This window comes from Hyperolius riggenbachi, chromosome 1, assembly GCF_040937935.1.
Source record: "Hyperolius riggenbachi isolate aHypRig1 chromosome 1, aHypRig1.pri, whole genome shotgun sequence".
NCBI classification, from domain to species: Eukaryota; Metazoa; Chordata; class Amphibia; order Anura; family Hyperoliidae; genus Hyperolius; species Hyperolius riggenbachi.
In genome coordinates, this window is record NC_090646.1 from 399,541,907 (window position 1) to 399,554,417 (window position 12,511).

The window sequence follows — 12,511 nt, forward strand, 5'->3', positions numbered from 1 at the left end:
ATGCCACCCAGCTGGAAAAAAATTCTGGGGAGAACACTGCTCTTTCATTCATTCATACTTGTAGGATTCTACAGGAGCCAAATAGCACACCACTAAAGCAATTACTGGGATTTGGAACCTGTATTTTAATGTATTCAAAACTTTATTTACATTAGTTGCCTTTGAAACACAATCCCAGTATAAATTGAGAACTTCTTGTACAAAGTATTGGTCGTTTCTTCATGTATCTCTATATTTTATTGTAAACAGATAACAGTCTCATGTACATTCTATTTAAGGGAAGTCCCTGGACTTCCTTAGTATGCTTTCATTTTGAAACTTAAATTAGCTCTTTAAAAATAAGCTTTTGTTTATTTTTCATATTCCCATAATTTCTTGCTAATCTTTTAAGCTCCATTTTTAGACTAATCTAGACTCTAGGGACAGGTCACCTTTAGCCTTGTGGCACTTAATAATTCAACTAGCTCATCTTCTGGGTTAAATTAGTTATAAAATAATAACATCCTTGTAAATGAAAAGACAAAACCCAGTTATTTGAGAGGAGTCTGTTAACCCATTCAGTGATTAGATTTCCCACTGTCTATAACATGCCCACGAGAAATATAGCAATGCAACAGAAGTACCATATTAATTTTAGGAAAAAAAGGTTTCCAACTTTGAGGGCCTGTTTCCACTTGTGTGGTGGGGAATTGTCACGGAAACCGCGGTAACGAATTTGCATGCGGATGCAAATTCGTTAGCGTTTGTATGCGAATTTTACCGCAAATTCGCATACGATTTAGCATATGTTTGTATGTATGCGAATTTAACCATGACAGTGCCTGTGTGCTTTTACATTGGTTTTATGCGAAATCGTATGCGAATTCGCGGTAAAATTTGCATACCGAAACCGTATGTGAATTTCCTATTAAATACATTGTATGCGAATCACCTAGAGGTGTGCGGCGAGCGAATTCTGATGGCTCTGCCGTGCAGATTTTTCCTGCACACAAAACCGCAAAGAAATCCTTACAAGTGGAAACAGCCCCATCCACTTGTATTGCCTATGCAAATGTGCATGCAGGAAATGCATGCGAATTCGCGATAGTGGAAACGGGCCCTGAGTAAAGGATACATCGTTGGATGGATCCTAGAACAATTACATAGTCCTAATGCTAAATGTGACTTTGCTGGAATCCCTCAGTTTTATCTTGAGTTTAAAAGCTCAAATTCATAGTTTGTATTGTTTTAAATAGCAGTAACAAGAATTGTTCAAATCTGTATTTGGAGATGTAGAGAGGCAGTAATCAGTAGGCTTTATCACTTGTATAAGTTACTGAAGTACTGTAGAGGACCTATGAAGTCAGTTTAATAGTGTAAGATCTTCTAGTTTACTGAAGGAAGATATCCTGTTGGAACAGCATTCTTTTTCTTTGCATATAGCTTTACATGGATAAATGAGAACCTTTGCAGGGACAGAAGATGAACAGTGTGGCATAGTGTAAGGCTTCTCTATTGTTATTGCTGCTTCTACATATTTACCAGCTGTGTGGTCATATTACAATCCATACATAGCATGTCCTCTCCTCTTATGTGTTATTATCTCCGCTATTCTTGCAAGGATTGAAAAAGGTGTAATTTTATACATTTTAAAAAGAAAAAAAAAGACTTCACGTTAAGTGTTGAAAGCTGCAGTGGAATATACAGTATGGCCCAGCTTAAAGGGAAACTGAAAATAAACCTATGAGATAATGATTTGTATGTGTAGTACAGCTAAGAAATAGAACATAAAGGTCCGTACACACGCCGGACTTTAGGCAACGACGGGTCCGTCGTTGCCTCCCGCTGGGTGGGCGTGCCAGCGACAGTCCGGCGTGTGTACGCTCTGTCGTCAGACTGATACGGCTGTTTCTGAGCGATCCGCCCGGCGGATCGCTCAGAAACAGCCGTATCAGTCTGACGACAGAGCGTACACACGCCGGACTGTCGCTGGCACGCCCACCCAGCGGGAGGCAACGACGGACCCGTCGTTGCCTAAAGTCCGGCGTGTGTACGGACCTTTAGTAGCACAGATATTGTTTTTAGTACAGTAAGAGTTAAGAAACTTCAGTTGTTATCTATGCAAAAGAGCTTCTCTGAGCTCTCCGACTAAGTCAGAGAACAGTGCTCTTTTATGAAGCACTTATCTCAGCCTGTGACTCACTGTTTCTTGTTTGTTTGAGGTTTTACTGCATAGCTAATGAACCTTTGAACTTTCCTGCTCTATTTCATTGTTTAAAATACAGAGTATAATTTGTAAACTGTAAATAAACTGCAAGTATGTAAACTGCAAATATTATAGAATGATGCAATGTTATAAAAAAAGCTATGTAACTGAAAAACATATGAGACTCGTTTCTTTGCTACTAATGTTCTATGAATTATCCGTACTACACATACAATTCATTATATCATACCTTTTTTTTGTTTCAGTGTCACTTTAAAGTGGATCCAAGATAAACTTTTACTCATTGCATAATTGTGTTCCTTGCATATAGTTTATAGGGCATTCCTCAAGCCAAATCCTTTTTTGTTTTTGTTTTAATACTCTAATTCCCTATAAACTAAACAAGCCTCGCCCACTGCTTTTCCAGAGCCTTGGCACTTTGAGACAGATGTAGCAAGGGCTTATGGGAGCTCAGTCTGGGCAAGAGAAGGAGGTGTTACTAGCCAGAGATTTCAGAGGCAGAGGGGAGGAGGAGAGGGGACTGGATTTGTCACAGGCTGAGGGCTGGAGATACAGATCAGCTTGCCTGTGTGAAATGTGACAAACAGAACATGGCCGCTCTCATTGTATCACAGGAAGAAATAATCATAAATTGTTACAGCTAGATTTGCTGTGTAAACTATCTAAACTTTAGATAAGATATTTACATATATTTGACAAGTTACTTGTTATAGTTAGTTTTTCATTTCGGATCCGCTTTAAATACTACACTGGGGCAGGGTTTTGTGTTCACCCCCTGAATTCCATTTGATTGATTGAATGTGGAATGTCATGCATGGGAGAGGTCCTGAGATGCACGACATGTAATGCCATATAAATATTTAGCAAATGGCTGTAAGCATTTAATAAAAGCTGTCAGGTCATGAGATGTCAAGCTGATAGACACAATGTAAATGAAAGTTATAAATAGGCATTGTAAAACAATTAACATTATTTATTTCTTACTGACGTGTCCACCATAATGGGGGGCCCACCTCATAGCTGTGTAAGTCTAGCCAGAAATCTGTAAAGACTGCTGCAGCTAACTTCTAAGTTACAGATTTATTTTGGACCTGCACATGTCCCTGATAGTCAGAACATAGCCTAAAAATAAAAAGACTAAATGAGGCATCAGAAGTGCTGCCCTGAAGCTCACACTAACAAAGTGAGAGGTCAGAAACTCGACTCTCACATCTTCAGGGCCTTTCCACACCTGCAATGCAAAGGAACACTTTGTCAAAATGGAAATCATCATTATATAGATTGTAAATGTTGAGAAAAATTTGGCCTGAATATGAACTCATGAGTCACTGAGGAAAATCTAATTATTAACAACAATAGCTCTGTTTCATACGGCACAGTATCACTTTCTCTTAGAAACATATGGAAAACCTTCATTCACTATTATTCTTGTTTGGTTTGCTTTCTTTTATATTTATGGCAACACACCCTTTTTTGAATTTGTGGTTTCAACAACAGTAATTTAGCAAACACCAAGTAGGGAACACACTCGACTGTTTTTGTGCGGACTGGGCCCTTTGTTTGCTGGGCAATCAGAGTAGGTGCTGATAGAGAGGAGCAGCATCTGAGGAGTGAGAAGTAGTGTGGGTGACTCAAAAAGCAGAGGTTAGGATAGATTATAGAGGTGCCAGGTGATTCATTTCATTGGAAGACCACAGAGGAAGATGGTGCAACTGTCTAGTCAGGTCAGGATATGATGAGTGCATGCACTAACATTTTAGTTGTGTTCTGCATCTGGAAAGAACAAATCCATGAGATGTTTTTTAGTTCAAGATGACAAAGGGTGGTTAATTTGTTAATGTGAATAAAAATGAGAGTGCTAAATCAAATATTGCCCATAAGCAGTGAGCTTGAGGGAATGTTGTGTTGTTATTAATTTTCATTGTTGTGTCAGTCAGGGAAAGCTGAAATAAGTTTTGTACACACATTCAATAAGTGTTATCTGTCAAGCTCAGTCGTGCTGGTGACACATACATACACATACATACAGGTTTAGCTTTTACCTCAGAAAGCAGAAGGTGTTTGGTCAGTTCTGTTTGGGATGACATGAGGAACAGATGCTAAAGTAAGACTAATGGTGGCCCTACACGGTCCCAAAAAAAACGTTCGATTATCCCGTTTTTTCGATCTAAATGATCGAATCGAATGAAAGTTAAAAAAAAAAATTCGATCAAGAGATTCGAACGATTATCCCGTTTTTTCGAGAAAAATTAGATCGGACATGCTGGAAAAATCTTTATATTCAATCTAACGGAATAATCGAACTAAATTATCTAATCGAAAAAAAATGAAAAATTGTACCATGTATGGCCACCATAAGACGGACACCTACAATATGTGCAAGCAAGCTTTGTAGTTCAGTGCTTTCATAGGTGAAGGTTTAGGTGAAGCGGGAAATTGCATTGTCGACCTGAAATTAAGTGGTCTTTTTTTTTTTGTGAAATTACATCTGAAGTTTAAATGTATGATAGTCTGGAAGTAAGATCTGAGCTTACTCTGCCTCACTTCTCTTTTTTATATATAAATTTGGCAGTCAATTACTCATGGTTGCGATGACATCATGCAACAACTGTTACGGGATCAAGTCCATATGCCTTGTCATATGGATAAATAACCATTTTAATCCCTTTTTAAGGTAGAACCATTCACCCTCATTATCTTCCCTACACATTAGAGATGGGAAAATAATACTACAACTGTCAGTACTTTTTTGTAAGAAAAATAATTTCATAGTGGAACGATTTTAAATAAATAAAGATATCTTGGTTCAATTACTAGATGACTCATTCATAATCTGTCATAGACTTTCTTGTTCTTAATTAAAAACAAGTGTATATATATATTTCTTTTTTATAATTTCCAGCCAAGTACCTTGATCTATGTTCTGGGTTTAAGAATCTGATAAGCCTATAATGACTACGTAAAATATAAAACAAGCATGCCAATTAATCTGGAAGTTGTATGGCAGCCAAGCAGTCTCCATTCATGTCAAGTATATGTTATTATTCGTAGTTATACCTATTTTAGCTGTCCTAGCACACATGTAATGGAATCCTCATTCATAACTGCAAGCTCAGTAAACATCAGCAAAGTGAACATATGGTTCTCTACTCACAAGAAGCCAAGCAGGTGTCTGCAGTGAGCAGGTGTTGTGGATGTTTGAACTTGCCATGGGATCACTGGTTGACTGCTATGATGTCCCCCTAACAGGTGGCTGGAGGCACTTGGCTGACCATGTGATGTTTATCCAGAGAGCTACCATGGTTGGCTGGAGGCTGCAGGCAGGGGAAGAGGGGCTTTTCTTTATTGCTTTGATGGGGAAATTGCCCAAGCTCCTGTCTCATTAGTGTTCCTAAGGTCCTTTTGAAAGAAAACACCAGTTTAAATTAGGAGTCCCCATAAAACACGTTCTTGCATATTTTTCCCTTGCAGCATTTTAGCACATCAGAGTCCATCGGAGTTGCCCCAGGCAAAGTCAAACAGATTTGCATCTGGTACTCCATTTGTGCAAGCTGTCAATGCATACTCAGGGCTTTACACCAGTTCCCTTCCACCTCCTATCCAGATAGAGTTCCTTCTTCAGGGATCAGTTTTGATTACTTTTTATTATTTACATAAGTCACATCACTTTGATGCGCAGGAACATTTATGACAGTCCAAAGCCTGAGGATGTACTTCACATCCTGAACGTATTGTGATATTCTGGTGTAGTAAAAGATTTAAATTAGACTTCAAAATCATTAATCTAAAGACTGTTGCTAAGCAAGCTAAGATTGATGAATTGGTGGATACACTATCAAACTTTTTTTTATTACAAAAGTTATATTGACATAGGTGGAATAATAGGTAATTTTAAGCAAGATGCATTTTTTCACATCCTGTTTAAAGAGCGCCATTTTCACTTATTCTGTGATAGAGCTGGTATAGAGTGCTTCATACACTGTGTGTGGAAATGAGCTGAGTGATCACAGTGTCCAGAGTATGTGTTATCTTCTGTATACCAACATCACTATCATCTATGAACGGGGATAACCTCTAACTATAACTAGCAATTATATATTTCTGCTTGGCAGCCACAGTTTGTCATATGACTTAACACTGCCAATCAGAGTTAATAATTTGTCTATTGTTGGTGGTTATCACAGGTCATAACTAGAGGTTATCTGAGGACAGGCTACCATATATCTACTGCTAACGGTTGCAACACTAATAAACGTCTATAGATATATAATCAGATCTGATTACTCATTATTTGAGCAACTGAATGTACTCAATAGGTGGAATGCCAGGTATAGACTTGTGTAACAGTGAGGGTATGAGTTTGGCTTATAAGACATTCAATAGATCACCAAACATCTCCAGTAGGACTATCATGAATGATCCAAGAAAGCTAAATTGGATTAATTAAAAAAAAAAAGGCTTCTATTAAGTGGCTTGGGACTTGCCCCCTCATGTGGGTTATGTCAGATCATAGTCAGGGTTGCAGAGAGGTATGTGGACTTCTATGGAAAATTGATCGGAAATCAGATTGGACCTGTTGAAAATAGTCAATCTGGCAGTCAATCTGCCAGAAAATTGTATCGTGTGTACCTAGCATCGGTGATAGCTTAGTGACATAGTGGCTAACACTCATGTCTCGCAGCACTGGAGTCCCAGGTCCATTCCCCAAGCTTGATACCATCTGCATACATTTTTGTATGTTCAAAAACAAACTGGCTGTTTATTTGCCTTCCCTTTTATAAAATGACTCTTGCAGAGGTAGTAGATAACAACAGGGGTACACTCACAACAAGGGCAGCTTACTAAGTGTGCTGTCAGTGATGATTACAGCCTTCCTTAGCTTTCCACATACTTTGACTAAAAAGCACTTTACAAACATTAAATACGCGTTCAGTTTTTTTTGGTCTTTTTCCAGCTTTTTATCAGCACACCTTTGTTAACAAGTATTAAAAGTGAAAATAGTTTTCGTTAATGCAAATTACATTTCTTAATAAGTTAGGCTTACATAATATCTATTCAATGGTTCAACCAGGATCAATCATTTTTCATAAAAATCTCCTGTATCTTAATATGTAACTTTCCTATGTAATATATCTAATTGTATATATTATCATTATCGTGTATTATCACCTGCCAATTAAACATCTGTAGATGATAAAGGCAACAGAACTGCTAATAACGTTTGAAGAGGGATGGCATTCTGGCAAAATGTACAATAAAAAGTCCTTTTTACCCATATAGTTATTCTACCTGCCTTTGTCACAAAGTAATACAATCTGTGTTAAAAACATAAATTTCCTGCCATTTGCATTTTTATGTCATCACCTGAGCAGGAGTTTCAGAGGGAGCTCACATGTGAGGGACAACGAATTATATTCCTCCTCTGTTAACTTACCAGACAGAAGAGTTTATCCTCTGCTTCGTACTTCAAAAATATATCTTCTCACAGTAGGATATGTGTGCCACACAACCTTTTTGGTTAAATCATGTGATAAGGCTCCAGGGAAAGTGGAAGTAGATTTTCATCACTTTGTTAAGCAAATTTATGCTTTTTGACTTTGCAGTGATTTGGCAAATAATTTGGAGCAGAGAGTAAATTTTGACTGTATCTTTTAACAGAATAGTAGGGTCTTATTGCCTACAATGAATGTAAATACAGAAATGCAGGAAGTGTTTAGGCAATAATGCACCTATATGTTAGATGCTCTTCCCAACTTAAGAAAAAGTGCCATCCTATTTAGATTATATGAAATGACTGCATTCCAAATACAGATATTAAAGGGTATGATAGTGCAATTATTCTGAATAGAAAATGAGCACTGTTTTCTAATTTGCACCAATGCAAAATACTATGAAAACCACTGCAATTTGCTCCACAAAAATGCTTATTTTCATTGCTTTTGGCTGTTCTTTGGTAGTATTTTAAATCAGAATCAGAATCATGTTTATGTCGCCAAGTGAGACAAGCAATAGTTACCTCTTATAGGCTGCATCAGTAAAAATATAACTGTAACAATGAAACTACCATCAGTAAGATTCTGAAATTTGTTGGCTTTATCGATTAATGTAGCACAAACAGGATGTGGTATTTACTCTGGCAGCACACAAGTTACTTTTCAATGTCTTACAAGTTAATTTCTAGTTTGTTGCTATGGATTACTGTCCACTGTTACTTAGGCCACGGCACAGGTGGGTAGGCCACGGCACAGGTGGGTGGGACACAAGTGGGTAGGCCACGGCACAGGTGGGTGGGACACAAGTGGGTAGGACACAGGTGGGTAGGCCACGTGACAGGTGGGTGGGACATGGCACAGGTGGGATACAGGTGGCAGGGCAACAGGTGGGTGGGCAACATGTGGGTGGGTGACACACATCAATAGCAAAAGTGGAATACATCACAATCAAACAAAACACATATGAAAAGCCACAAGCCCCCCAAAACAACACTTGTAGTCAACATACCCTCTGCCACTTGCTGTCTGCGGTTCAGGTGTTCGAACCCCTCCACGTACAACTTGGCTATATCCTGCCACAGCTTTCTGCATAGCCTCACGTTGCTGTGGTCTTTGTCCCCCTTGTCCCACAGGGCAGGTATCTGCTGCACCTGTAGAATCAGGTCCTCCGCTGTGTAGGGCCTCACCTCCACCTCCGACATACTGTCAAACAGCTCCAGCACAAACTCACTGCTGCTCCACTCCAGAAATGCTGGGCCCATGTGTCCCCATCCAAAATGGCCGCTATTACCATGGAAAACGCATAGGAAGTGGGGTAGAACGTCCTGTTTTTATACCCAGTGTGTTCTGTGCTTTCCGTTTCCCATTGGTTTCTATTGCCGGATGGTGCAGTCAGGCTCCGGTCCGAGTGCGTCGGCCGGATGATCCGGACCTAAAAAATAGAGCATGTTGGAAAAGTGTCCGGATCCGGTCCGGCTCCGGGTCCGTACGGAAGGGATGCGTGTGTACGGCCGCATAGACTTTGCATTGCTATGCCGAACGTCCGTTCCGTTTGTACAGTATACGGTCCGGATCCGGCCCGGCGAATCCGGACAGCGAACGCTAATGTGAACCGGGCCTTAGTGAAAATAAACAGATGAGAAACATCATTGTATCTATCCTCCTCCTCCTAAAAATGACCTTTTTTAAAGAGACACTGAAGCAAAAAAAATTATGATATTATGATTTGTATGTGTAGTACAGCTATGAAATAAAACATTAAGATCAGATACATCAGTCTAATTGTTTCCAGTACAGGAAGAGTTAAGAAACCCCAGTTGTTATCTCTATGCAAAAAAGCAATTAAGCTCTACTACTTTCAAAGTCGTGGAGAGGGCTGTTATCTGACTTTTATTATCTCAAGTGTTATTGAACTATTTACTTTTTCTCTGCCAGAGGAGAGGTCATTAGTTCACAGACTACTCTGAAAGAATCATTTTGAAGGCTGAGTGTTGTGTAATCTGCACATATTATAGAATGATGCAATGTTAGAAAAAACACTATATACCTGAAAATAAAAATATGAGAATATTTTCTTTGCTGCTAAACTTCTAGTAATTATTCATAGTACACAACCAATTCATTATATCATATATATTTTTCGCTTCAGTGTCTCTTTAAGTATCCTATAGTTTTATGTTATGTTAACTTATAGACTGATAGACTTATTGTTTTGTCTCTTCTCAATGACACAGTGTTTATGTGTTCCAGAGAGCTAAAATATATGAACTATTGACCTTTTTATCTATCCCCTGCAATTAGAAGCTATTCCCTGCTAGGAAAGAGCTTTATGGCTGCAATTTTTATTTATCAGTGAGGGTTGCACTATAGTTCAACTGGGTCCGGACTCGAGAGAAACTGTCAGTTGCATAGATGAATGTTAACTCTTTCAAGCAGAAAAAGGAGAAAAGGAACGCAGCATACTTATTTGTATGCTACATATACATGTCTATGTCATATGTCACTTAAGGTTCCCTTTAAATAAGCTTCCACAAGAAAATAAAAAATATTCAAGAGAGTAGGCCAGCTTTATAACTAGAGAAAGATCAGTTCCCCATTATTACTAATAATTGTAAAAGATGACACAATTTTTTAATGTACTGTTGGGATTTTATAAAATCCAGTGGTATCTTGGCATAATCTACTTATTGCAATAATGATACATTATGTAAACTTCAGTGATTATGGCATAGCAAACAGTCATATTCTGGAAGCTGCTGCTGCTGCTGCACTTTTCTTACAGCAGAGCTCAACTTGAGTAATTAAGTCCTCCTCATTTTTTTTGACATTACATACAGAGTTCACAGGCCAGTCAACCAGAAGCAAGCACTGGAAAATGGAGGATCCTGGGGCTTCTGACTGTGACTGGCTTAAGATCAAAATGGAAGGTGAGAGCTGAGAGGATTACATTTACTTTGATGTGTATGAAGGGGTTGTTACAGAATGTAATACAAAATAATTGAGTACTATGCCAACTTTCTAGGCAGAAATATTACTACATAAGCAGTGCAAAGTGCAATGACAATAGAAAAATCGAGCAACAATAGCCTCCAATCAGACCTATAGCAACAAGATATCAGTTAGAAGATCACTTCTGATTGGTTGATATCAACCTGATTCATAAACCTCCAGTAAAAGTTACATGTGCACATAGTGAGTGTAAATTTTACAGATGTTTACACAGGCATCGTAACAGGTGTTACATAAGTAGCGCTACTTGCATTATGTAAACAATGTGAAAGTTGCTTGTATAATGCCTGTGTTATAATAGCAATACACCACATATTGTGTACAACATGTGAGCTGTTCTATTTTTGCAAGTGGCAGTACAATTTACATGTGCTATGCATGTGTATACATTTTACTGGAGGTTCATAAATCAGGCCTTATGTACCATTGAGTTGACCACTGATGTGCAGATGGTCTATCCAATGAAGTGGCAGAAAGGTTCCTTGCACCAGATCAATAAACACAGTTACATTTAAAAAGAGCTTGATGCCATTCTTCTTTTGCAAAAAGCCCTTCCATTGTATCAATTAGTTTTTTTCAATTTGCTTCTAAAATTTACTTTGAAGGTTTTAATGTGTGACAGAGGGGTCTAAAAGGAGCCCTTGCAAGTGTGCTACTATGCCTTTGTACCACGGAGCTAACTGAAAGAGCAAGCCCCTCCTACTGTTCAGCTTTGCAAGGAGAATTTCTTGGAGAAGGATATGATCAATTTGTCAAGCAATCAGCTTGAATTTATCTGATAGGCTGGCTATAGTCAGCCTACATTGAATGCAAAACTGAGACAAGCTTACATGAAAGTGCCATCCAGAGACAAGCTTACATGAAAGTGCCATCCAATCAGAGAATAAGAGAACTACACATTGATCACCTAGTAAATTGGCCATTGCGTTCCTTGAACTTTCTTAGCAGGAACAATTCTTCGACAAGAAGTGATCATCCTTAATAATCAACTGGTAGGGGGGTTGGAGCATGGGACTATTTTGATTAACAACCCGATCACTCATTTCTTATCCATAAACAAACATTTATGAGCCAACAGATGTTTTATATTGGCAAAGAAGGGGCAATCAAGAAGTGTGCTTGGGGCTGGTGCACACTACACTACACTAGGGATTTTAAAATATCTTGCTAATGCAATGCTATGGGGGATTTTTACAAAATCACATCGCTCCAGTGAGAACACAATGAGTATAACATTAGCAAGATCTTTTAAAATCACAAAGCTCTTGTAGTGTGCACCAGCCCTTACATGGAGATGGCTGCATTTATTGAACTGGTATGAGGTCCATGGGGTTTACCATTTATCATCAAGAAATTCTTTGGGCCAGTAAAATAATTTTTGACCAAGCAGATTGCAAGTTATTATCCTTATTATGAGGCAGATTTCTTTGTTGTGGCACTTTGCGTATAGTCATTACATTTTATAGTATGAAGCAAATGCAGATTTGTTTGTCATATAAACGATTTGTCACATTATGGCAGTTTCTGGCAACTGATTGGATACCTGCTGATGTCAAAAGCAAAACATTATGTTTAGCAGATACCAGCTCTGGGCAAACGGCGGCCTAAGAACTTTATCCAGCCCACGTGCGCTGTGAATCTATCCCACGACTGGGTGGCCGAATTCCTCTCCTCCCTCCCTGCAGAGTTGTGAGCAGGTAATGAGTAGAGGGTTAACCCACCTAATTACACCTAATTACTGATTTTAGTGTCAGGTCTCCATGCCCACAGTGGCGTCACGTGACGCACCATCTGGACGTGCCAG

At 38.8% G+C, this 12,511-nt stretch overlaps 1 protein-coding gene across 7 annotated transcripts in view; it reads left to right on the forward strand.

The window, feature by feature from the left end:
- Nucleotides 1–12,511, forward strand: part of NFIB (nuclear factor I B) — a 561,260-nt gene that overhangs the window by 468,865 nt on the left and 79,884 nt on the right. For 5 of the 7 annotated variants that reach the window (XM_068234884.1, XM_068234891.1, XM_068234904.1 and 2 more), the window contains exon 7: nucleotides 10,536–10,625. The exons of the other annotated variants lie outside the window; for them this stretch is intronic. In XM_068234884.1, the coding sequence (XP_068090985.1) occupies nucleotides 10,536–10,625 (90 nt within the window). The remainder of the gene's footprint in view (nucleotides 1–10,535; nucleotides 10,626–12,511) is intronic. 7 annotated transcript variants of the gene reach the window in all.